The 24,670-nt window shown below is 45.8% G+C and overlaps 1 protein-coding gene across 1 annotated transcript in view; it reads left to right on the top strand.

Moving 5' to 3' along the window:
* Positions 1 to 24,670, top strand: part of POLDIP3 (DNA polymerase delta interacting protein 3) — a 216,500-nt gene that overhangs the window by 41,308 nt on the left and 150,522 nt on the right. Inside the window, exon 3 of the mRNA XM_068242119.1 lies at positions 6,394 to 6,501. Coding sequence (XP_068098220.1) covers positions 6,394 to 6,501 — 108 coding nt within the window. The remainder of the gene's footprint in view (positions 1 to 6,393; positions 6,502 to 24,670) is intronic.

Here is a 24,670-nt window from a genome sequence, read left to right as displayed (position 1 = left end):
TTTTAGTTTTTATTCTATTCATCAAAAAAGACATGAATTTTGTCAAAAAAATGACTTTTTTTTAACTTTCTGTGCTGACATTTTTCAAAGAAAGTAAAATTTTCCTATACATTTGAGCGCGAAAGTTATTCTGCTACATGTCTTTGATAAAAAAAAACAAAAAACATTCAGTGTATATTTATTGGATTGGGTAAAAGTTATAGCGTTTACAAACTATGGTGCCAAAAGTGAATTTTCCCATTTTGGAGCATCACTGACTTTTCTGAGCACCTGTCATGTTTCATGAGGTGCTAAAATTCCAGGATAGTATAAATACCCCCAAATGACCCCATTTTGGAAAGAAGAGATCCCAGAGTATTCACTGAGAGGCATGGTGAGTTCATAATTATATTTTTTGTCACAAGTTAGAGGAAAATGACACTTTGTGACAAAAAAAAAAATGGGAAAAAGTTTCCATCTCTTCTAACTTGCGACAAAAAAAAATGAAATCTGCCACGGACTCACTATGCTCCTCTCTGAATACCTTGAAGGGTCTACTTTCCAAAATGGGGTCATTTGTGTGGTGTGTTTACTGTCCTGGCATTTTGGGGGGTGCTAAATTGTAAGCACCCCTGTAAAGCCTAAAGGTGCTTATTGGCTTTGGGCCCCTTAGCGCAGTTAGGCTGCAAAAAAGTGCCACACATGTGGTATTGCCATACTCAGGAGAAGTAGTATAATGTTTTGGGGTGTATTTTTACACATAACCATGCTGGGTAGGAGAAATTTCTCTGTAAATGACAATTTTTTGATTTTTTTTTTTACACACAATTCTCCATTTACAGAGATCTTTCTCCCACTCAGCATGGGTATGTGTAAAAATACACCCCAAAACACATTATACGACTTCTGAGTACGGCGATACCACATGTGTGGCACTTTTTTGCACCCTAACTTTGCGACATTTGGTTTCAAGACTTCTCCTCACGGTTTAGGGCCCCTAAAATTGATTTTGTCTTCACAAAGTGTCATTTTCCGCTAACTTGTGACAAAAAAATAAAATCTTCTATCAACTCACCATACTCCTAACGGAATACCTTTGGGTGTCTTCTTTCTAAAATGGGGTCATTTGTAGGGTTCCTATACTGCCCTGGCATTTTAGGGGCCCTAAACCATGAGGAGTAGTCTTGAAACCAAATGTCGCAAAATGACCTGTGAAATCCTAAAGGTACTCATTGGACTTTGGGCCTCTTAGCGCAGTTAAGGCGCAAAAAAGTGCCACACATGTGGTACTGCTGTACTCAGGAGAAGTAGTATAATGTGTTTTGTGGTGTATTTTTACACATACCCATGCTGGGTGGGAGAAATATCTCTGTAAATGACAATTTTTTGATTTTTTTTTTTTACACACAATTGTCCATTTACAGAGCGATTTCTCCCGCCCAGCATGGGTATGTGTAAAAATACACCACAAAACACATTATACTACTTCTCCTGAGCACGGCGATACCACGTGTGACACTTTTTTGCAGCCTAGGTGCGCTAAGGGGCCCAACGTCCTATTCACAGGTCATTTTGAGGCATTTGTTTTCTAGACTACTCCTCACGGTTTAGGGCCCCTAAAATGCCAGGGCAGTATAGGAACCCCACAAGTGACCCCATTTTAGAAAGAAGACCCCCCCCAAGGTATTCCGTTAGGAGTATGGTGAGTTCATAGAAGATTTTTTTTTGTCACAAGTTAGTGAAAAATGACACTTTGTGAAAAAACTATAAAAATCAATTTTTGATCAACTTTTGACAAAAAATCAAATCTTCTATGAACTCATCATACATCTAACAGAATACCTTGGGGTGTCTTTTTTTCTAAAAAGGGGTCACTTGTAGGGTTCCTATACTGCCCTGGCATTTTACGGGCCAAAAACCGTGAGTAGTCTGGAAACCAAATGTCTCAAAATGACTGTTCAGGGGTATAAGCATCTGCAAATTTTGATGACAGGTGGTCTATGAGGGGGCGAATTTTGTGGAACCGGTCATAAGCAGGATGGCCTTTTAGATGACAGGTTGTATTGGGCCTGATCTGATGGATAGGAGTGCTAGGGGGGTGACAGGAGGTGATTGATGGGTGTCTCAAGGTGTGATTAGTGGGGGGAATAGATGCAAGCAATGCACTGGCGAGGTGATCAGGGCTGGGGTCTGAGGGTATGGGCGGGTGATTGGGTGCCCTAGGGGCACATAGGGGTCTAATCTGATGGGTAGCAGTGACAGGTGGTGACATGGGGGTGATTGATGGGTAATTTGTGGGTGTTTAGAGGAGAGAACAGATGCAATGCACTTGGGAGGTGATCTGACGTCTGATCTGCGGGCGATCTATTGGTGTGGGTGGGTGATCAGATTGCCTGCAAGGGGCAGGTTAGGGGCTGATTGATGGGTGGCAGTGACAGGGGGTGATTGATGGGTGATAGGTGATTGACAGGTGATCAGTGGGTTATTACAGGGAAGAACAGATGTAATTAATGCACTGGCGAATTGATAAGGTGGGGTCTGAGGGCAATCTGAGCGTGTGGGCGGGTGATTGGGTTCCCGCAAGGGGCAGATTAGGGTCTGATCTGATAGGTAACAGTGACAGGTGGTGATAGGGGGTGATTGATGGGTGATTGACGGGTAATTAGTGGGTGTTTAGAGAGAACAGATGTAAACAATACACTTGGGAGGTGATTTGACGGCGAGTTTGCGAGCGATCTAATGGTGTGGGTGGGTGATCAGATTGCCCGCAAGGGACAGGTTAGGGGCTGATTGATGGGGGGCAGTGACAGGGGGTGATTGATTGGTGATTGACAGGTGATCAGGGGGGATAGATGCATACAGTACACGGGGGGGGGGGGGATCTGGGGAGAATCTGAGGGGTGGGGGGGTGATCAGGATTCCCCAGGGCGCAGTTTAGGGAATTTTTTTAAAAAAATAGCGTTGACCGATAGTGACAGGGAGTGATTGATGGGTTATTAGGGGGGTGATTGGGTGCAAACAGTGGTCTAGGGGGTGGGCAGGGGGGGGTCTGAGGGGTGCTGTGGGCGATCAGGGGGCGGGGGGGGGGGGCAGATCAGTGTGTTTAGGTGCAGACTAGGGTGGCTGCAGCCTGCCCTGGTGGTCCCTCGGACACTGGGACCACCAGGGCAGGAGGCAGCCTGTATAATACACTTTGTATACATTACAAAGTGTATTATACACTTTGTAGCGGCGATCGCGGGGTTAACAACCCGCCGGCGCTTCCGAACGGCCGGTGGGTGAGCGGAGCCAGTTGCCGGGGGAAGCGCGCTCCCCCGGCATGCCAAAAGGCCGCAACGCCCTTGGGCGTATTGCGGTCCTTTCGGCGTCCACTTTGTCCTCCGAGATGTCTCCCAGTGCATCACTGTTGAATATATGCAAATTAATCATTGTTGCCCTTAGAAACACAGAAATCCCAAAAAAGCCCTGAAAATTTACTGGATTCATTTTCAGGGAGCAAAGGAAGGATTAAAGCATCTGTATGTCTTGTACAGCTAACACAGAGGAGCTGTGACTCATGCCTACTGATTACATACTCGTTACACTTAATTGTAACTAAATAAACAAACACACACACAGCTTGGTGCATCTTATTTCTACAGCATTTCAATGTGGAATTCAGGGCTATGGAGTCGGTACAAAAATCTTCTGACTCCGACTCCTCAGTTTCTGAAACCAAGACTCCGACTTCAACTCCGACCCCGGGTACCCAAAATTGCTCAGACTTCGACTCCAACTCCTTAGTCTAATACTTAACAGGGCTGTGGATTTTGTACAAAAATCATGCGACTCCCGACTCCGACTCCTCAGTTTCTGAAACCACGACTCCGACTCCGGGTGCCCAAAATTTCCCCCGACTCCTCGACTCCGACTCCAACTCCGACTCCACAGCCCTGGTGGAATTAACACAGTTTGTTCTTAGCAAGAGCTCAGGTCCACTTTAAGAATTTGCCTGTGCAGATTGCAGGATATCAAATGTCAAGTTGGGCTTTTCCACAGTAAATTGAGGGAAAAACAAATGGAGCCATCAGGGCTGTAGAGTCGGTACAAAAATCCACGACTCCTCAGGTTAGAATTCCACAGACTTCGACTCCTCTAATTTGCATGTTACAATCTTGTTGATTGAAAGTATGTAACATGAAATGCATCTCTTAACTGCCAACGCTTAAGAATTTTAAAAGACAACTGAAGTAAGAGCGATATGGGGACTGCCATATTTATTCCCTTTTAAAAAATACCAGTTACCTGCATACCTGGCGGATCTTCTGCCTCTAATACTTTTATTCATAGACTAAAACTAGTCCTTGGTAAGAGTACTTGTAGAAGGTACAGACATGAACAAAGTACATCTATCAGGCCCTAGGCAATGTAACTGTGGGTACATGTAGGAGTGATGTACAGGTACTCTGCAGGAGGATGAGGTGATTCTTCCTCTATTAACATTCTTCAGGTACAATCTGGGTGATAGACAACACTTCTGTGTTCAATGTGTACAACATTCTCAGTAGATTCCCTGCAGCTCTGTGACAAGTGCATATGTATAGTACTACTGTGTAACAAAGTAAACCTGAGACAGATGAAATTAAAGTTTTATACATACTTAGGGCTTCCTCCAGCCCCCTTCAGGCTAATCAGTCCCTTGCTGTTCTCCTCAGCCACCTGGATCTTTTGCTATTGATCCAGGTACTTGAGCCAGTCGGGCGTAGTGCGCATGTACACACTCCGCTACCAGGAGCATACTACACATACGCACCACTGTTGCGCAGGTGCAGAATGCTCCTGGCTGTGGGAGCGGCACAAGGCCGGACTGCGCTGACTGGCTGAATTACTGGTACTCATAGCAAAAGATCCAGGTGGTGGAGGAGGACAGCGAGGGATTGATTAGCCTGAAGGGAGGACTGGAGGAAGCCCCAGGTATGTATAAAACTTTTCTTTTCATCCGTCTCAGGTACCCTTTAATTCGTAGCTATCAAACCAAATTTTAACATATCAAATGACTTGATTTCATGAGCTAAGGGAGTGCAAAGATTGGCCTAAACCAGCATTAGCGCAGAATTATTTCCATCTCATTGACATCTCTATAAGTGACACCGCTACACATCAGGCTTTAATCTTACAGCATAAACGTTTAGTATATATAATGGTGGCCATACATGGTACAATTTTTCATTTTTTTCGATTAGATAATTTAGTTTGATTATTCCGTTAGATCAAATATAAAGTTTTTCCAGCATGTCCGATCTGATTTTTCTCAAAAAAACGGGATAATCGTTCAAATTTCTTGATCGAAAAAAAAAATATTTTCAACTTTCATTCGATTCGATCATTTAGATCGAATAAACGGGATAATCGAACGTTTTTATTGTACCATGTATGGCCACCATAAGAGAATTATGTGTACACATCATATATACAGTCACAATCAGATATGTATACTGGGACTGCTTTATTGAAGCAGCACAAGTAACTATATTTTGATTGGTTTATTTCATTTTTGTGGACTAAGCAGAGCTATTACTGTATATGTAAATTATTTATGATGACTATTATCTGAGAAATAGAAAATGTTATATTTTCTATTTTAATTAGTTTAAATTCATTAGGAGTCAGTCTGTGCATTTTTTCCAACTCCAGGTACCCAAAAATTGCTCTGACTCCTCGACTCCGACTCCACAGCCTTGGGGGCCATGCACAGAGTGTGCTCAGAACCAGCTAGAGGACATAAGGGCAGGGCACCAAACAAAGACTGGATCAGTCCAACTTTACTTAAGATAAATGGTTGGAACATGAGAGCCTTTGTTTGTTTTTTATATAGATGCATCTGATTTGTGTCTCACTAGTGTATTGGAAAAGTACATATCCTGTCTTCCATTTTGAGTCCACTATGGTCTTATGCTGGAATACACCATGAGATTTTTGGGCAGATAGATGGTTCGATAGATAATTTCCGACCGGTCCAATCTTATTTTCGACCTTATTTTCGTGTCGATTTCTCATAGAAGTGAATGGAAATCGATCAGAAAAACGATCGGACAGTAAATCTGCTGAAAAATCTCATTGCGTATTCCCAGCATAAAGAAATCCTTTGGCTAAAGCAGTAGATTGCATCTCTTAATTTTCTGGAAACCTTTTTGGCTCATATTGTGTGTCTTTCAATAAACACTTATTTTGTTGTGGCGGGCTTTGTTTAGCAGGAGGATTGACTTTCTAAACAAACGCCACCCGCTAAAGCAAAGCATGACCTGTAAAAACTATATGTAATGGATCGATTGCATTGTCACAGAAGATATCTGACTGAAGACTGTTTTTCCTGATCGTATGATAAAGCTTTGAAATGTTTTTTTTTTATCATAATCTCTGGCTTTATGACACTAGGCATTGTCACAGACAGATGTTGAAGATGAAGAGGAAGATGAAATGCAGCTGGATATCGTACCTGCCAAACAGATGAAAATTACAGCGGCAAATATTATGCAGAAAAGGGTGAGGAACAATTTCAAGTTATTTTTCCTTATTTAATAATCTTTAATTATTTTCATATTGAATCCAGGACATCTGACATGGTAATACATACATTTGAATTCTTAAATGATATGTAGCATTACATGATGGAAATAAAGCACAAATCTACATAAATCATAAGTGTAATAAACCATTCGTTTAATTCGAACAGCATAATTCCTTGAATGATAGACGTTACTTAGAGTTAACTTTGCAAATGCTCTTGTCTAGTGTTGCAGTGAGGCCATGTTCACAGTGGGCATTGCATTGTGTTCTCTGTGACATCAGCAACGCAACGGAATGGGACTGCGCTGCTGCACGTTTTAAAGTTGCCTCGGATACAGTGAAGCATACAGTCAATAAAAAGTATGCTCCACCTTTACTGTTAATGCATGTTTAGTGGTAATGTACTGCATGCAGTTTGTTACTATACCGCAACACACCCGCCACACTGTGAACATTGCATAGGTCATGCAGTGTTGTGCTGTAAGTCATGTTGCAAAACAGCCGTTACACCGCACCTCAACCCACCCTGTGAACGTGACTTAAACTCCCCTGGCCATATTTTTCATTATTCCATTGGCTTTTTTTAACTAAAGTTCTTATTAATTTATTTTAAAAACAAAAGATAAACATAAATATCCGAATACCAAAGAACTATTAAAGCCTGTTTTACACTAGCGCTTCTGTCCGCTTTTCAGCAACGCGTATCAATCTGTAACATTGATGTGCTGGTAAGAAGCAGACAGAAGCGCACTCAGGGCTTGTTTCCATGCAGAGCAGAGCTCCGTGGTGCTACGTGTTAATCCTGGCGGGGGCGCGGCTTGTGATCCCATTCATTATACTAAATGGGATCGCGGGCTGAAGCACCCCAAAATGCAGGCAACCATGCGCTGTGATTTAGTAGTGAATCACAGTGCATGAATGGAAACAGTGCAGTCTATGCACTCTTTTATGTCCCTGCGATCTCGTTTCCGTAAGCGCGCCTGAAAGCGCGCTATATGAAAATGAGACCTAAGTGTGAATGAGGCCTAAAGGGTAGATGGGGTTAGGTTTTTTGCAATTGCACTAACATAGAAACGCCACAGTAGAAAATTGCTAAGGGGCAGATAATTGATGGTTTGAGGACAAAGTGATCTATGGGTTCCGTATCCTAGTTTAGTTATCAGATTTGTTAGTGAAGGAGAAGGTAGTGTGTCCTAATTAATAAATAAACAGTCTCAAGCCTTTTAGATACGAGGTAAAAGGCGTATCACCCGTCTTGGTTAGGTACGCAAACCGTGTGTGTGTGTGTGTGTGTGTGTGTGTGTGTGTAGAACAGCACTAGGTGGTTCTTTGGCCAAAATGGGTCAGAGACTGCTGTGCAGATGCTGGTTTCTCAGTAAAAGTGGTCAGTATCAACCCATGGTGTCCCCCTGCAAAATTATCCTGTTGCTCCCACATTGAATCCAGCACTCAACCCCCTCCCCCGCCATTTGTGGCTGGTAGGATACACACACCTTGTCCCCCCAACCCGCTTCCTTCTTCCCACATAGCAGAGTTGTGGAGAGGTGCAATATTTATCTGTACCAGTCTCTGCGTTTTGTCACTTCTGTTCTTCCCAGCAACTGCAAGCTATCTACTTCTATACCTCCTGCTTCTAATCACATGGCATGCATTTGAAGCCAGAGGTATGCAGAATAAGCATGTGGCTCTCAGGAGCAGGTAAATATTAAACTATTATACTGAACAAACTCTGCAGAAAGGAAAGGAGCAAGATCACCCCTGATCAAGTAGAACACATTTCTAAAGTTTTCTCTCCCTCCTAAACACTGCCATAGATAGGGCCCTGAAGCACTGAAGTTTGACATCCCTGCCATTGCAGGAGGCAGCAGCCTTAGCTAAGTTACATATATGAGCTAGGAGGATTTTTTTGTCCGATACTGCTCCCGATCGTTTCTGCGCTCAATTTCTCATAGCAGTGAATGGAAAAAGATAAGAAAAACTAATTGAGATAAGAGACTCGTGTGGAAAAAACTATTGGGTCGGAAAATTGCATGGAAAATCTTACCGTGTGTACCCAGCATTAGGGTGGGGGACTGTGGAAAATGGCACTTCAGGGGTCTGGTGAAATGTTGGTATTTAAGATTTCAGAAGCCAGACAGCAACAATACCAAATAGTAAAATAAATTAGAGATGAGGCTACAATAGAAACTGCAGAAATAATAGTGAAAGCGCTTCTTTTAAAAATGTTAGGAGAACCCACTCAGTGGAAGGATTCGGTGTCAGGCAGAGCAAACAAATTTGGGGCATACATGTAAAAAGGGTGTGAAAGATTGCTGCTAGTAGAATATTGATAAAATGACCGATATTCTGCTACTGAATTCCAGTAGTAAAATATCAGTACAATACAATTGCAGGTGCCGAGGCATGCGGATATACAAATTGTGGTATTGCATAGTGGGCACTGCTGTGCGCCCAATTTTTTTTTTTCCTGCGGATTGCTACTTTTATAATATGTGCGCCCTTTTTTCCAGATTCAAAATTGGGACCATATCAGCAATTTGCCATCATTAAAGAGAACCTTAACTGAAAATAGAAAGTCAAAATAAACATATACACGTCATACTTACCTCCTATGTAGTCTACTCCTCAATCTGTTTTTCCTCTCCTGCGTCCTATTTGTCCACTGTGATCAATGGGATTCTCCGTCCTCCATTTTAAAAATGGCCATTACCCCATAACAGCTTCCTGGTCAGCACACTGTTAAACTGTAATATCACCCACTTGAGCCATAGGGGAAAATCGACATTATTTTGCACATTCAGTTGTAACAGCTGCTGATATATAACTGACAGCAACTGGTATATTTCAGTTCTGACATAATATTGTCAGAATTGGAAGGGATCATTGTTAGAAGAACATGGTGAGCTTCTGAGAGGAACTGACGGTGAGGTTAGCATGTAATATTCATTTTCAGCTATATCATGTGTTTATTTTAAATAATTTAGATTCCCTTTAATTCATTTAAAACTAATATACCCCTGAATATCCATTCTAACCAGTCAGCAGAGTTTCTGCCAGGAGCAAAGTCCAGGTTCCAGTATAAGGATTTGATGCTACAGTGAACTTTCAGTATCAAAAGTGTACTGGAAATTGTTTTCCATAGTATAATGGGGAAGGGAAGGACTGTGGTAGGGATAAGAGGTTTAGGAGTCCATAGGAGGCTAAATATTGGGAAAGGGTTTATTGCCTCAGCTTCAAGGTCTACATATCTTGTGAAGCCTCTAGAGGAGGCTTTCTCTAAGGACTGAGCTATCCTACCAGCCTCCCTGAAATGTGCTCCTAGTGAGGAACTGAGATTAGAAGTTTACCTGAGGTGCATAAAAAGAGTAAAATGAGATGCTTACCTAACAATAGGTTTGAAGTGACTGGTACAATAAAAGTGCTAGTAATGACACCTCGGAATGGTATATCCCCGCAAAAGTGACCCAAACTCTTAAAGCTGGATTGTCACAATAAAAATCACATTTCAACAGAAACTGGTCTGAGTGTATTAAGTGAGTCAAAGCATTCAAAACTTTCAAAACTTTTTCTGCTGTTATGGTTTGCAGTTATCACATACCTTAGCAGCACTGGCCTTTTAATTGCCATTGCCATAAGCTGGCAAAACAGTTGCATGCTGGGGGGTCTTTTTATCTATAATTTATTCCTACTCTTCCCTTTATTACCCCCTCCGCCTAATGACATAAGACAGTGCACTTCCTAGTATAGACCTCAGTGGGAGTGTCTGAAGACTCTGGGGAGGAAAGCGGGTAATGAATACACAATTAGCAAGAGAAGAAAAGAGTGAGGTAGGAAATGTCAGGATCAGCTTCATTCAAAAGTAACCAAGATGGAAACTGTCTAGAATAGGATTCTCTGCTTTTCCTTTATACGACTCACAGGAATCGTAACATGGACAGTGCAATACATCTGCTATGTAAGTAGAACTAGTATTTATCTACTTGTATATGTGTTTTTTATTTCTAGGTTAGCATGGGTGTCACTTGTTCTTTAATAAGTCACCTGTAGCCACCCAGTGCTGAACACGAGTGGCCACCAGCACAAATATATAAACGTGAGACAGGTGCTAATTTACCAAAAAGGGGTACAGTTAAAGAGAACCCGAGGTGGGGTTCTTCCATCGCAATCCATATACAGAGGCTGGGTCTGTCTATAGAGAAACCTCTGGATCCTGTAGAGACTTCCCATGTTTTGCTGTCCCGCACCATTGCCACTCTTGGACCCCTGGAACATACAGTATTTGACAATAGCTTATCTGATATGTTACTTGGCCATGCTCTTCATTTATGAGCACGGCTGTACTGCACCTGCACGTGTACAGCCGGGCTTGCGCAAATGACCGCAGCAGCTCGTACGCAGCTCCTCCTGTACCTTTTTAAAGAATCTATGGAAAATGGACAATTTCTTGATCTTCACTGCGGCCAATGTTAGAAATGAATGTATTCCTGGTGGCTCTTGGCGGCATCTGTATTCCTGGCGGCTCCTGCTCTTCTGCTCTAGCTCCCACCCCCACCTATTTCCCTCTGACAGCCGGGGTCACACATGCACTCATAGCCGTTCGTTGTTGCAGGGAAGCAGAACGGGAACGCTGCAGACATTGCTTCTGCCAGCACCCACTCTGCAGGTATGAACAGAACAAATCCCTGCAGTAATGAACGACTCTGGGTACAAGTGTGTTTTTCCCGGCTGTCAGAGAAAAATAGGTGGGGGGGGGGGGGGGGTGGCAGAGCCGAGGAGAAGGAGCCACCAGGAATACAGCCGCTAGGAGCCACCAGGAATACATTAATTTCTAACATTGGCCACAGTGAGATATCCACTTCACATTTTGGCGTACGAGATAACTGTCCGCCAGGAGACTTGGGCGCAGGATACAGCCGGTATATGGCTGATCCTTCTGCTGCACAAGTCCCGACCACGTTAATACCATTCCCCCTCTAGGTCCACGTGGATAGTGGGGAATTATGTAAGTACTCTACATATGCAATCCCCGCAGAGCAGTTGTGTACCCACTAAAAATGTTGTGCACATTGATCCCAGAGGTGTTGTCTATCACCCGTAAACCTGGCTCACATTGTGCATGAAGAATGTGTAATAGAGGAAGAATCCTCTCATTCTCCTGCAGAGTACCTGCACACCAGGTACTCTTAGCTGTAGCCACAATTGGACTGCCTAGGGGCTGATTGATGCTCTTTTTTCCTGTCTGTACGAACACTGCAAATGCAGCGCAGGAGACTTGGGTGCAGCTGGCACCGCCATAGACCACTATAGTGGCGCACAGTCAGTAACTTCGATGCCGTCAGAGGACTGCGCTGAAGTTACTTTTAAAGCACTGTAATTTGCTTTCCAGCAATAGCTGGAAGCCAAATTACATCATTCCCCACTATCCACGTGGACCTAGAGGGGGAATAGTATTTAACGCCACTGGGGACTTGTGCAGCATAAGGATAATGTATACTGGCTGTATCCTGCACCCAAGTCTCCCGGCGGCAAATTCTCTCGTACCTTCTACAAGTACTCTTACCAAGGACTAGTTTTGATTTCTATTTAATAGCTACTCTACAGCTGTGTCCTAAGTTAAGTTAAAATGTATCTCTGGTGAACATAAAACAGAGTTACACTAATGCTTAAAAGTTAGTGTCCCAACACTTCGTCTGTTTAATAAAATTCACTGGAACCCTGTATCAGCTGGGTTCCGGTGAATAGATTTGCCCCCTTGCAGAAAATGGCCCTGGCCTTTTCTATATTAGATATAAAACAGGGAGAGACCTTTTTCTGTATGGTGGCAGGGTGACACTCTGGAACCCAGCAGATATGGGGCATCCTACTGGGGCATTTATGTTGACAATGACCAGCCCAGGATGGCAGACAGGGTTAAGGGTCCGCTTCCTGGCCAGAAGCTTATTGTTCCCAAAAGCAGATGGCATATAGCTTTTAAAGGACAACTCAGATGAGAAGAATATGGAGGCTGCCATGCAGTGGGATGCGAAAGTTTGTGCAACCTTGTTAATCATCATGATTTTCTTGTATAAATCGTTGTTTTTTACGATAAAGTCAGTTAAATATAGGAGACACACAGTGATATTTGAGAAGTGAAATGAAGTTTATTAGATTTACAGAAAGTGTGCAATAATTGTTTAAACAAAATTAGGCAGGTGCATACATTTGGGCACTGTCATTTTGATTCCAAAACCTTTAGAACTAATTATTGGAAATTTGCTTGGTAAGCTCCGTGATCCCTGACCTACATACACAGGTGAATCCAATTATTAGAAAGAGTATTTAAGGGTGTCAATTGTAAGTTCCCTCTTTTATTTTTTTCTGAAGAGTAGCAACATAGGGGTCTCAAAACAACTCTCCAATGACTTGAAAACAAAGATTGTTTACCATCATGGTTTAGGGGAAGGATACAGAAAGCTGTCTGAGATTTCAGCTGTCTGTTTCCATAGTTAGCAACATATTGAGGAAATGGAAGACCACAGGCTCAGTTTAACCACTTAAGGACCGGACAGACTTTGCATTATCTGTGCTGCGTGGGCTCTCCAGCTCGCAGCACAGATCGTCATTACAGCAGGGCGATCAGCTTCCCCCCCCCCCATTTTTCCCCACTAGGGGGATGACCTGCTGGGGGGGGTCTGATCGCCGCCGCTCCGTGTGGCCGGGGGGGGCTCCTCAAAGCCCCCCTCCGCAGCGATATTGTGCGCTCCCTCCCCTTACCTCCCTCTCTCTTCCCGTATGAGTTGTGCCGGATAGGATAGGCTTCAGCCTATCAAATAAAGGCGATCCCCAGCCAATCAGAGGCCGGGGATCGCCGATCTCCGTCACGGCGCTGCTGCGCAGCAGCGCCGTATTGATGTAAACAGCAGGGATTTCTTCCCCGCTTGTTTACATTATGCGTGCGAGCCGTGATCTGCGGCTAGCACACTGTTCACGGAGACGGTCTCCGTGAACTGGCATAGAAAGGCCTCCATGAAAAACCACAAACGACCAGCCGCCGCCTATCGGCGTTATTGGGGTTGTTTTGCCACAAATTGCTACAACCAGGGGCGTAACTAGAAATCACTGGGCCCCCCCTGCGAATATTTGGATGGGGCCCCCCCCATAGGTGCCAAATAATCGTAATGGGGCAGCGTTTCACTGTAAATTAATTGTAAAGTGGGCAGCATTTAACCAGACAATCGTAATGTGGGCCAGAAAATCGTAATGTGGGCAGAGTTCACCAGAAAATCGTAATGTGGGTCTTTAGAAAATCATAATGTGGGCAGAGTTCACCAGAAAATCGTAATGTGGGCAGAGTTCACCAGAAAATCGTAATGTGGGCACCAGTCACCAGAAAATCGTAACGTGAGCAGGAGTCACCAGAAAATTGTAACGTGGACAGCATTCACCAGACAATCGTAATGTGGGCAGCGTTCACCAGAATATCGTAATGTGGGACAGAAAATCGTAATGTGGGCAGAGTTCACCAGAAAATCGTAATGTGGGCAGCGTTCATCAGAAAATTGTAACATGGACAGCATTCACCAGACAATCGTAACGTGGGCAGTGTTCACCAGAAAATCGTAATGTGGGCCAGAAAATCGTAATGTGGGCAGTGTTCACCAGAAAATCGTAACGTGGACAGCATTCACCAGACAATCGTAACGTGGGCAGTGTTCACCAGAAAATCGTAATGGGCAGAGTTCACCAGAAAATCGCAATGTGGGCAGCAGTCACCAGAAAATCGCCATGTGGGCAGCAGTCACCAGAAAATCGCAATGTGGGCATCAGTCACCAGAAAATCCTAATGTGGGCAGCAGTCACCAGAATATCGTAATGTGGGCAGCAGTCACCAGAAAATCCTAATGTGGGCAGCAGTCACCAGAAAATCCTTATGTGGGCAGCAGTCACCAGAATATCATAATATGGTTGCAGCACAAACCAGAAAATCCTAATGTGGGCAGCAGTCACCAGAAAATCGCAATGTGGGCAGCAGTCACCAGAAAATCGTAATGTGGGCAGCATACACCAGAAAATCGCAATGTGGGCAGCATACACCAGAAAATCGCAATGTGGGCAGCAGACACCTGAAAATCGCAATGTGGGCAGCAGTGACCAGAAAATCGCAATGTGGGCAGCAGACACCTGAAAATCGTAATGTGGGCAGCAGACACCTGAAAACCGCAATGTGGGCAGCAGACACCTGAAAATCGTAATGTGGGCAGCAGACACCTGAAAATCGCAATGTGGGCAGCAGTGACCAGAAAATCGCAATGTGGGCAGCAGTGATCAGAAAATCGTAATGTGGGCAGCAGTGACCAGAAAATCGTAATGTGGGCAGCAGACACCTGAAAATCGCAATGTGGGCAGCAGACACCAGAAAATCGTAATGTGGGCAGCAGACACCTGAAAATCGTAATGTGGGCATCAGGCACCTGAAAATCGTAATGTGGGCAGCAGTCAGTCACCAGAATATCGTAATGTGGGCAGCAGACACCTGAAAATCGTAATGTGGGCAGCAGACACCTGAAAATCGTAATGTGGGCAGCAGACACCTGAAAATCGTAATGTGGGCAGCAGACACCTGAAAATCGTAATGTGGGCAGCAGACACCTGAAAATCGTAATGTGGGCAGCAGGCACCTGAAAATCGCAATGTGGGCAGCAGACACCTGAAAATCGTAATGTAGGCAGCAGACACTAGGAAAAAAAATGCACCTGTGAAAAAAAAACAATTCACTTACCTGACAGAAGTCTTCTCCTCTCCCGACATCTGGCTCGCAGCTCCCCGAGTCCTCCTGCAGCACATCTCCCGCGCTGACAGGCAGAGTGCAGGGCTACGGCAAGATGGCTGCCGAAGCCCTGTACTAAAGACACAAATAGTCTCCAGTGTAGGGCTTCTTCGGCGGCCATCTTGCCGTAGCCCTGCTCTGCCTGCCGGAGACTATGCAGGCTGCTGGGCTGCGGGGAATGAAGCACCTTGCTGGGGGGTCCAGAGCAGCGCTCCCCCCACGCACAGTGAGCAGGCCCCAGAGCAGCCCCGGGCCCCCCTGCGGCTGAGGGGGTCGCATCCCCGGTAGGTACGCCGGTGGCTACAACCCTTCCTCTGCGGTCTCCTATTCCCTCACTTAGGACTGAGTAATTGTATGAGATGGTTGCTTCCAATGTGGGGCCTGCATTTTCATCAATCCAAGTTTCAGTGATGCATGAAAAATTGCATGTCTGAATAAGGTCCGTAATAATGGCTTATCGTGTCTTATTGTTTATAGAGCGGTCATTACAGAGCGATGCAGTGACTGAATGGGGCTTCTACAGTAGTAGAAGACAAAAAACACAGGAGGTCCGGGAGCCCAATCTGGTGCAGCACGTTACTATGTACAGGATTACTTTTATAAAGTCAATAAGTATTATACTCACAAGAGTGGGTTGCTAATTGAGGCAACCACTCGTTTTCGCTGGTGGGGAAGTACCGTCCCCACTCGGCCTTTGTTCTTCTTTTGGTCGCTCCCCAAAAAAGGTAGATCCGTCGGAGTAGTTCCGACGTAGATCTTCCCCTTGGATCAAGGGGTACTAACTAGTTTTTGGTAGGGTAGGAGGCGCCCGGCAAAGTGATTCAGATCTATGTGGTTCTATGTGGTAGGTACAGCATTAAGAAAACAAAATGGTGTGATCCTACCTTCTAGATGTCCCTTATGGGAAATATACAGATCAAGTCGTATACTTGTATAATCGATGTTTATTGGGGCACAGACAACGCGTCCAACAAGTCCATAGGCTATGGCGCTCGGAATCCAGGCACCTTCTAAACATAGGCACCTCTATTGACCTGAGGAAGCGGTTTTGACCGTGAAACGCGTTGTCTGTGCCCCAATAAACATCGATTATACAAGTATACGACTTGATCTGTATATTTCCCATAAGGGACATCTAGAAGGTAGGATCACACCATTTTGTTTTCTTAATGCTGTACCTACCACATAGAACCACATAGATCTGAATCACTTTGCCGGGCGCCTCCTACCCCACCAAAAACTGCTTAACAATGGCGACTGGGATCACTGCTGGGGTGTTACTGCATCTCTGACTAGGGACATGGTAACCTCTGCTACTTTCAGCCTCTGATTTCCAGTAAACATCACTGGAGATCGCTTGAATGGTCCTGGGTCCCTGAAGTTGGACTGAGTCCGAGTGTGGCACTTTTTTTTTTTTTTAACTTTTTTATTATTTTCCAAAACAAATAACAGAAGTACAGCATTGTTCAATATACAATGATAATATCTTAGATTGATACCCCATAGGAAGATGGCAGCAGTATATCCAGTGCAACTGTAGGGGCATCAAAGCCTTGTAGGCGAATTATAAAGAAATTGCCAATTCACTAGTACAATGCAGGATTCTGCGGAGAGTAACAATTAAGCAAAAAAAAATGAAAGAAAACAGGAAATAAAAACAACAATAATAATAATAATAATAATAAAGAACACTGATAGCCTTGGGGCCAGTCTTGCCGTGATGAGGCCTTCTTGAGTACATATGATAGGGGTACGGAGGCATGGAAAAGAGGGAGGGGTGGGGGGATACATAGGGAGGGAACTTAAGTTTGAGATATCTTCCATACTGTCCAGGGATCCCAGATTTTCTCGAAAGCAGGCATATTCTCTCTAATGTAAGAGGTCATCTTCTCCAGAGTGTAGGTATGCTGAATTTTATTGATGAGCTCGAGCCTGGAGGGAGGGGGAGATTTCCAATATTTGGCCAGCAAAGCCTTAGAGGCCCCGCAGATTTGCCCGAGGAGTTTGTTTTGGTGTTTGGATAGCTCTGGGATAGGGTTGTGGAATAGGGCCGACCAGGGGTTGGGCTGGATCTGTTTCCCAAGGACCTCCGAGGCCAAGATAAAGGACTGGGTCCAGAATCCCGCGACTAAGGGACAGGACCACCAGCAGTGTAGTTGGTCCGCTGGGGCCGAACAGCCCCGGAAACAGTGATCCGAGGGAACTAGGTTCCATTTGGCCAGTTGGGCTGGGGTTCTATACCAATCATAGAATAGCCTATAGTTCCTTTCTTTAGTTAAGGTATGTCTAGAGGAACTGGCAATGGCGGAGAAGATGACCTCCCACTGCGATTCATCCGTGAGGGCCCCAAGTCTGTCCTGCCAGTTAGTCATTGCTTTAGAGGGACCAGAGAACCTGGCGTACCAGAGGTCATAATACATGCTAGAGATAAGGCCCTCTGGCAGAGGGGTAGAACAATAGGTAGACTCTAAGTTAGATCGGGCTAGTCGGAGCCCCCCGGCGCATCTATGCTGCAAAAAGTGTCTAATTTGCATGAATCTGAATCCCTCCGACTCTGGGAGATATTTCTCTTGAAGCTGCGGCCAGGAAGAGATGGAGCCCTGAGACAACATGTCCGCTACTGAGACAATCCCCCTAGCCCTCCACACACCCCAGGCCAGGCCGCAAACCCCAGGTTGAAAGTCTAGGTTATAGAATAGGGATTCAAGGCTAGAGGAGGAGGCCAGATGAGGCAGTATTTTGCCTAAGGTTTTTTTAATGATTAGTGATTCCGCAATAGGGAAGGTTTCAGAGTTGGGGCCAAGACATGGCCTGGGTGTCCAAAGAAGACACTTGATGGGGAATGGATGGATTAATTCCTGCTCTAGATCGACCCATCTAATTGTGCCCCTGGGAGCGGACCATTGGTACAGCTGAGAGATCCGAGCTGCGTAGAAATAATGCAATAGACTGGGGGCACCCAGACCACCCTGGAGTTTGTGCCTGGCCAGATGAACATATTTAATGCGGGGTCTGCGACCAGACCATATAAAATTCGTTATCCTAGATTGCAGAACCTCCAGATCCTTTCTAAAAATTCTGATGGGCAAGGCTCGGAAGAGGTAGAGTATTTTGGGGAGTAGTGTCATCTTAATAGCATAGATGCGGCCTAGGAGGGACAGTTGGAAGTGCTGCCATTCGTCTAAGAGACTGTGTAGTTTTCTGAGCATGGGGGTGTAATTAAGCCTATAGAGGTCCCCGAGATCGTCCGATACCGTCACCCCCAAGTACTTAATCCCCCCCGGTCTAAACTTAAACCCAAAGGTCTGGGAAAGTGATGCCTGTTGGGCATTTGAGAGACCAAACGGGATAGCCTCAGATTTGGAATTATTAATCTTGAACCCTGAGTATAGGCAAAAGCGGTCAATTTCCTTACAGCGGTTTGGAACCGAGACTAAGGGATTGGCCAGCGAGAAGATTGTATCGTCCGCGAACAGAGCGGTCTTAAATTCAAGTCTGCCCACCGCAATACCCGGAATGTCTGGAGACCTCCTCACCCTAATAGCCAAAGGCTCAATACATAAAGCAAACAGGAGAGGGGAGAGGGGGCACCCCTGCCTAGTACCATTCCTAATGGGGAAAGCAGGAGAGGTTATGCCCATATTGCATACATACGCTGAAGGGTTGGTATAGAGGCTCCTGACACCATTCAGAAACTCCCCCCTAATTCCAAATTTCTGCAATACCAAACTGAGGTATCTCCAGTCCACCCTGTCGAACGCCTTCTCCGCATCCAAAGAAAGGAGCAGAGAAGGCGTCCGACAGCGTTTCATCCTGGCAATCAGGCCCACTATTCTCCTAACATTATCAGTGGTCTGCCTGCCCGACACAAAGCCCGTCTGGTCCGGATGGATAACGCTCGGGAGTATTGGGTTCAATCTATTGGCTAAGATTTTGGAGAATATTTTCACATCCACATTAATGAGTGAGATGGGTCTGTAGTTTACAACTTCAGTTAAGTCCCTGCCAAGCTTCGGTATGACCACTATAGCTGCACAGGACATATCTGGTGGGAACTCTTCTTCCCCTTTAAGGATTTTATTATAGAGGGACGAGAGCTCAGGAGCTAAAACTTGTTTAAAGGCTTTGTAGTAGGAGGCTGTGTATCCATCCGGACCAGGTGCTTTAGAAGATTTGAGTTTTTTAATTACAGTTAAAACCTCCCTGGGCGTGATTGGGGCATTGAGGGACTCTCGGTTATTGAGAGAGAGGGTTGGGATCTGGGTATCGCTCAGATAATCCAGGATGCCAGCTGCAGAGATTTTAGTTTTGTCTGTAGTTGTGCCATCGTATAGCGAGGCGTAATAGCTTTGGAACTCCTGAATAATTTGAGCCGGATCGTGTGTGAGCCTACCGTTCCTAGCTTTAACTGGATTAAGCCTGTTTAGGGTCAATCGGTTGCTCAATTTACGTGCTAGCATGGAGTCAGGCTTGTCACCTTTTTCATAAAATTTTTGTGAAACTAATCGGAGGGCTCTATCAGCTTTTTGGAAGAGGAGAGCTTTAAGCTCGTGTCTGAGGGAGTTAATCTGGGCCAAAAGGGTGGGGGAGGGTCTCATGGCATGCTGGAGTTCCAACCTTCTAGTTTCAGATTTGAGGTTATTAATCCTGGACATGGCCTGCTTGCGTCTGGTAGAGGAAATTTGTATTAACTCGCCCCTAATAGTGGCCTTATGGGCCGCCCATCTGATCCCTTGGGAGGTGTCCCCAACCTGGTTCCTTCTAAAGAATTAGGTGATTTCTGCTGTTAGTAGCGATTTAACCTCCTGATCCACCAAAAGGGATTCATTAATCCGCCATTTGCTCGCAGGGCGCGGGACGAGGGAGGAAAATGCTACCTGAACACAAGCATGGTCTGACCATGATATCTCAGAGTGATCAGCACTAACAACCTCTAAGAGTAAAGGAGCATCCATGAACACAAAATCAATTCGCGAGTACGAATCGTGGGGGTTAGAGTAGAAGGTGTGCCCCCCCTCCCCTGGGTGTAACGCCCTCCAGACATCCCACGTACCAGTATCAGCTAGGAACTTGAGGAGACACTTGGGGGGAGACCTCGCACGACCCCGTGGACCGTCCAGATCAGCGTTAAAGTCCCCTGCGATAATAAGCTTGCCCTCTCTGTGTGAAAGGATCTTAGAGGACAGTTTATGAAGAAATGGGCGCAGGCCCTCGGAAGGTGCATAAACCGCTGCCAGAGTGAGACGTAAGCCATTGGACTCTCCAATCAGAATCAGGAATCTCCCCTCGGGGTCTCTAAGTGTCTTTTCAACTATAAAGTTAAGCCTCTTATGAAGTATGATCGCTACACCACATTTTTTTGTGGGGGGATGAGGCAAAATAGGTTAGTGGATAATGTTTGTGCCAAAATTTGGGTTCTTTGTTGTGGACGTAATGAGTTTCCTGCAGAAATATAATATCTGCTTTCTCTTGTTTATAATAAAGGCAGGCAAGACGTCTCTTCTGGGGAGCGTTTAGGCCCTTGACGTTATGAGTTATCACAGTGAGGGGATTAGTCTGCCCAGGAGAGGGGGCTGAGGGAGGGGTAACGTTAGGGTGAGAGATAGACATGAGGTGAGTATGTGAGTGCTTGTACAAAACTTCTACCCGGGAACTCCCTAGAGCGGGACATTGGCCCCCCCTGTAGATTCGAACCCTTGATTCCAATCACACCTCCATCTCTCCAGGACATAGCAAACAGGCACGGAAGTTGAAGAATAACCAGATATGTCAAGACATGGCATAACAGTGAAAGGTCAGACTGAAGCTTGGATATGTAATAAACAAATAGAGCAGTGTTCAATAAAACCATAAAAAATAACAGACTGAAATCCGTACAAAAAACTAGGATTCCTAAAACAAAAAGAGAGGCATAGAACAAGATGCCTCGAGTAACCATCAGTTTTACTGCAGTTAAGAACTGCAGATCAGTCCGGGGCTAGAGCACCCACACAGACCCCGGGCACACACACAGCAGAGGCCCCAACCGCTGATGCCACCTGTAATAGAACTAATAACACAGGCGGGAGAGTCGAAAAGTGCTGTTAAACCAAAAAAAAACACACACTAGCCGAATGGTTACCAGGGTAAAAAACCTTCTCTAACACTATTGAACCTACAAGGACTTGGCTACCCCCGAAACCCACGGGGTCTTTTAGGTGTGCTAGATGTAAGGCCTGTAGATCCATTCCCACTACAAAGTCCTTTACAGCCCCCCATAGCGGTAGAACCTTTGAAATAAAATCTTTCATCAACTGTGAAACAAGAGGGGTGGTATATGGAGCGAGGTGCCCCTGCAATCTGTGGTATATTGGAAAAACCACCCGACAATTTAAGGAAAGGGTGCTGGAACATGTGGGTCACATCAAGCACAAAAGCAGCACCCCGATTGCACGACATATGAATGAATTTCATAGCGACTGCCGTTTTAGTATTGTTTTTTGGGGGATACAATGCTGGAAAAAGGACAGAAGGGGTGGGAATTTTGACCGTAAACTCACACAGATTGAATCTTAGTGGATTTTCCGTCTGGATACCATCGCTCCCCGTGGCCTCAATGAGGATTTCAATCTGGCATGTTTTCTGTGAACCTCTTACCATTCTCCATATCTATGTGTGTAACATCCAGTTGGTATTGCATTCATTTTATAACATATTATGGGGTTGAGCGATCAACATTTATGGGTTTGGGTGTTCCACCTAGTGTCATTATTCTGCATTGCTTAACATTGGTTAACACGGTTGCATTACAGCATTTATATTTATTTTATTTTATTGTTGCCTCCATTTGGCCTCCCATCTGATGTCCACTGCGCCTGGTGTAGCGGGAGGGATTCCTTCCGAATCCACGTCTGCCCCCCCCCCCCCCCCTCTAAACCCCCCTTGTGGCCAGCTCCATGTGTATATAATCAGCCCATGCATCGTTTTATGTCTATATATGCTGTCAATTGTGCCACAGGCAACCTCCTCTGGTTTCTGGGATATGTATAATGGCAAGAGGTGGTTGGCATGGTAACCCAGCACACACTCCTCATCACCCTGTCAGATGCGAGTGGGAGTGCCGCTGCTCAGTGCACGACACCCCACACGCCCACTGGTAGGGGGCGTTGTTGCCATGACCATCTCTGACGGCTGATGATGCAGGGACGCGCTGTATGTGACAGCGAGCGTCCGTTGCTATGGCTACCCGCACGTACGATGATGCAGGGACGCGCTGTATGTGACAGCGAGCGCCCGTTGCTATGGCTACCCGCACGTACGTTGGGCGTGCGAGCAAGTGGGCGGATGCGCTGTGACGTCACAGCGGCATTCGACACACATTCAGCTTCAGTGCGGCTGTGGCCTCTAGACTATTGGTCCAGCCGCGCTGCGTCACATGGGGGTGTCTCCTATTGCCATGGTAACACCTGCACGCATTTGGCTACACGGGGGGGCGAAAGTGATATACCAAGCAGCCGCCGCTATACACATTTACAGCCACTGTACATCTATTGCATGGATCGGCCAGGATACAAATTGGCCAGATAACTACAGTGGGCTGCTGCAGGATGTGCCATTTGGCCTATTACGCAGATGAGGGCTGGCCTCCATTACACCTTTGGGGGAGTTGTTTAGGAGGGAGTGGCTACCCCCTTTCCACCCACCGGGTGTGGCTACCCCCTTCCCACCCACCGGGTGTGACCCATTTCCTGCTGGACCAGGTATTTAAGCAGTGGCTTGTCAGTACACAGGTAGCTTTGACTTAAGCTACTGGGGCTGTGATTGGGGGTTCTTTGTATATATTGTGTATAGCATTGTATATATTGTATAGCACCTTCTGAGGAAGCCTGTTAGGGTGAAATATGTTCATATTAGGGTGATTCACATTTGTATAGCACTGTGCACTTTCTACCCTCCATTACTGCCCCACTCTGGGATTGGCAGTGCCGGCAGTACTCTGGGTACCCCGCTGGCCACTATTGATGCACAGTTGGCCAGGGGTGATATCCCATATCCTGCACTGCGATATCCAGTGTGTAAGCACCAGCCATCTATGAGATAGCTACACCCCGCTTTCTTTTAACGGGGGGATCAGCAATGGCATTGGTGCGCCCCTGCTACGCTAATAGGGTACACACCGTTTGGGCCCCGCACCGCAGGGTGACCCATTTTTTAGCACCACTTGGTGTTTTTATTTTGGAGTCTATTTAACCTCCTATTTATACCTATAGGGTTTGTCTTTTTAGACATAGTGTCTGAAACCAAAAAAAAACACAGCCAGAAAAAAGGGGGAAGGGAAGATGCATGTAGCAACAGAAGTCATGGACAAGTACCTTCTTCCAGATATAGAGCCAGGCAGAGTCATCCCGGGTTAGAAGATGTAGAGGTCGGGCTGCTAGGAGGGTGTCCAGCCAGGGCAGCATCCTCTTGGGCTGGTGCTGGGACTGTGGACCAGACAGGTTGCGGAGGAGGCAATCTCCTAGGTGGAGAAGCATTAGAAGAAGAACGTAACGGTTTGTCCGGCTTCAGGCCCAGTTTTTGCAGGACTTCAGGGATGTGTTGGGAGTCGGAGATGACCAGCTGTCGGCCTTTATAGGGAATGATAAGCTTGAAGGGGAAGCCCCATTTATATCTAATGTTCTGTTTAGCAAGCACTGTAGTGAGTGGTTTCAAGCTCCATCTCCTACTCAGGGTGATTGGAGAGAGGTCTGGGTAGATGGAGATACTGTACTCCTGAAAAGTGACTTGCGGGAGGTTGCGCGTGGCAGTAATAATAGCCTCCTTTGTGCTATAATAGTGTAGTTTTGTAATAATGTCCCTGGGTGGGTTTCCCTCCTTGGATTGCGGTCTTAGAGCTCTGTGGGCCCTGTCCATACGGAATTCCGCCTCGGGGAGCTCGGGGAGGAGGTGACGAAACAGGGCTTGTAAAAAGTCCTGGACTTCTGTGACAGACTCGGGGACACCCTTAATCCTGAGGTTACCCCGCCTGTCCCTATTCTCCTGGTCTTCCCTGGCATCGTAAAGCACAGCGATATCGGCCCGCATTTCTTCTATATCTGTATCCACCTGCTTGCAGTAGGCCCTGACCCCGTCCAACCCCACCTCCGTCTCGTGGACTCTCTGGCCCAGCGATGCCAATTCAGAGCTTATCTCTTTGACAGCCTCAGCGTTGGATGCCTTGATAAGCCTTTCCAGGTTTGTATAAAGCTTCTGGAGGTCGGCTTTTGTGACCCCCGAGGAATCCGCCCGCTTACCGTCCTGCGTGGAGTTATCTGCCTGGGCTCGGGCGCCATCTTGGGAGGCCGCTCCCTTCTGCTTAGC

Source organism: Hyperolius riggenbachi, chromosome 6, assembly GCF_040937935.1.
Source record: "Hyperolius riggenbachi isolate aHypRig1 chromosome 6, aHypRig1.pri, whole genome shotgun sequence".
In the NCBI taxonomy this organism is placed as follows: domain Eukaryota; kingdom Metazoa; phylum Chordata; class Amphibia; order Anura; family Hyperoliidae; genus Hyperolius; species Hyperolius riggenbachi.
This window is presented reverse-complemented; position numbering and strand designations above follow the sequence as displayed.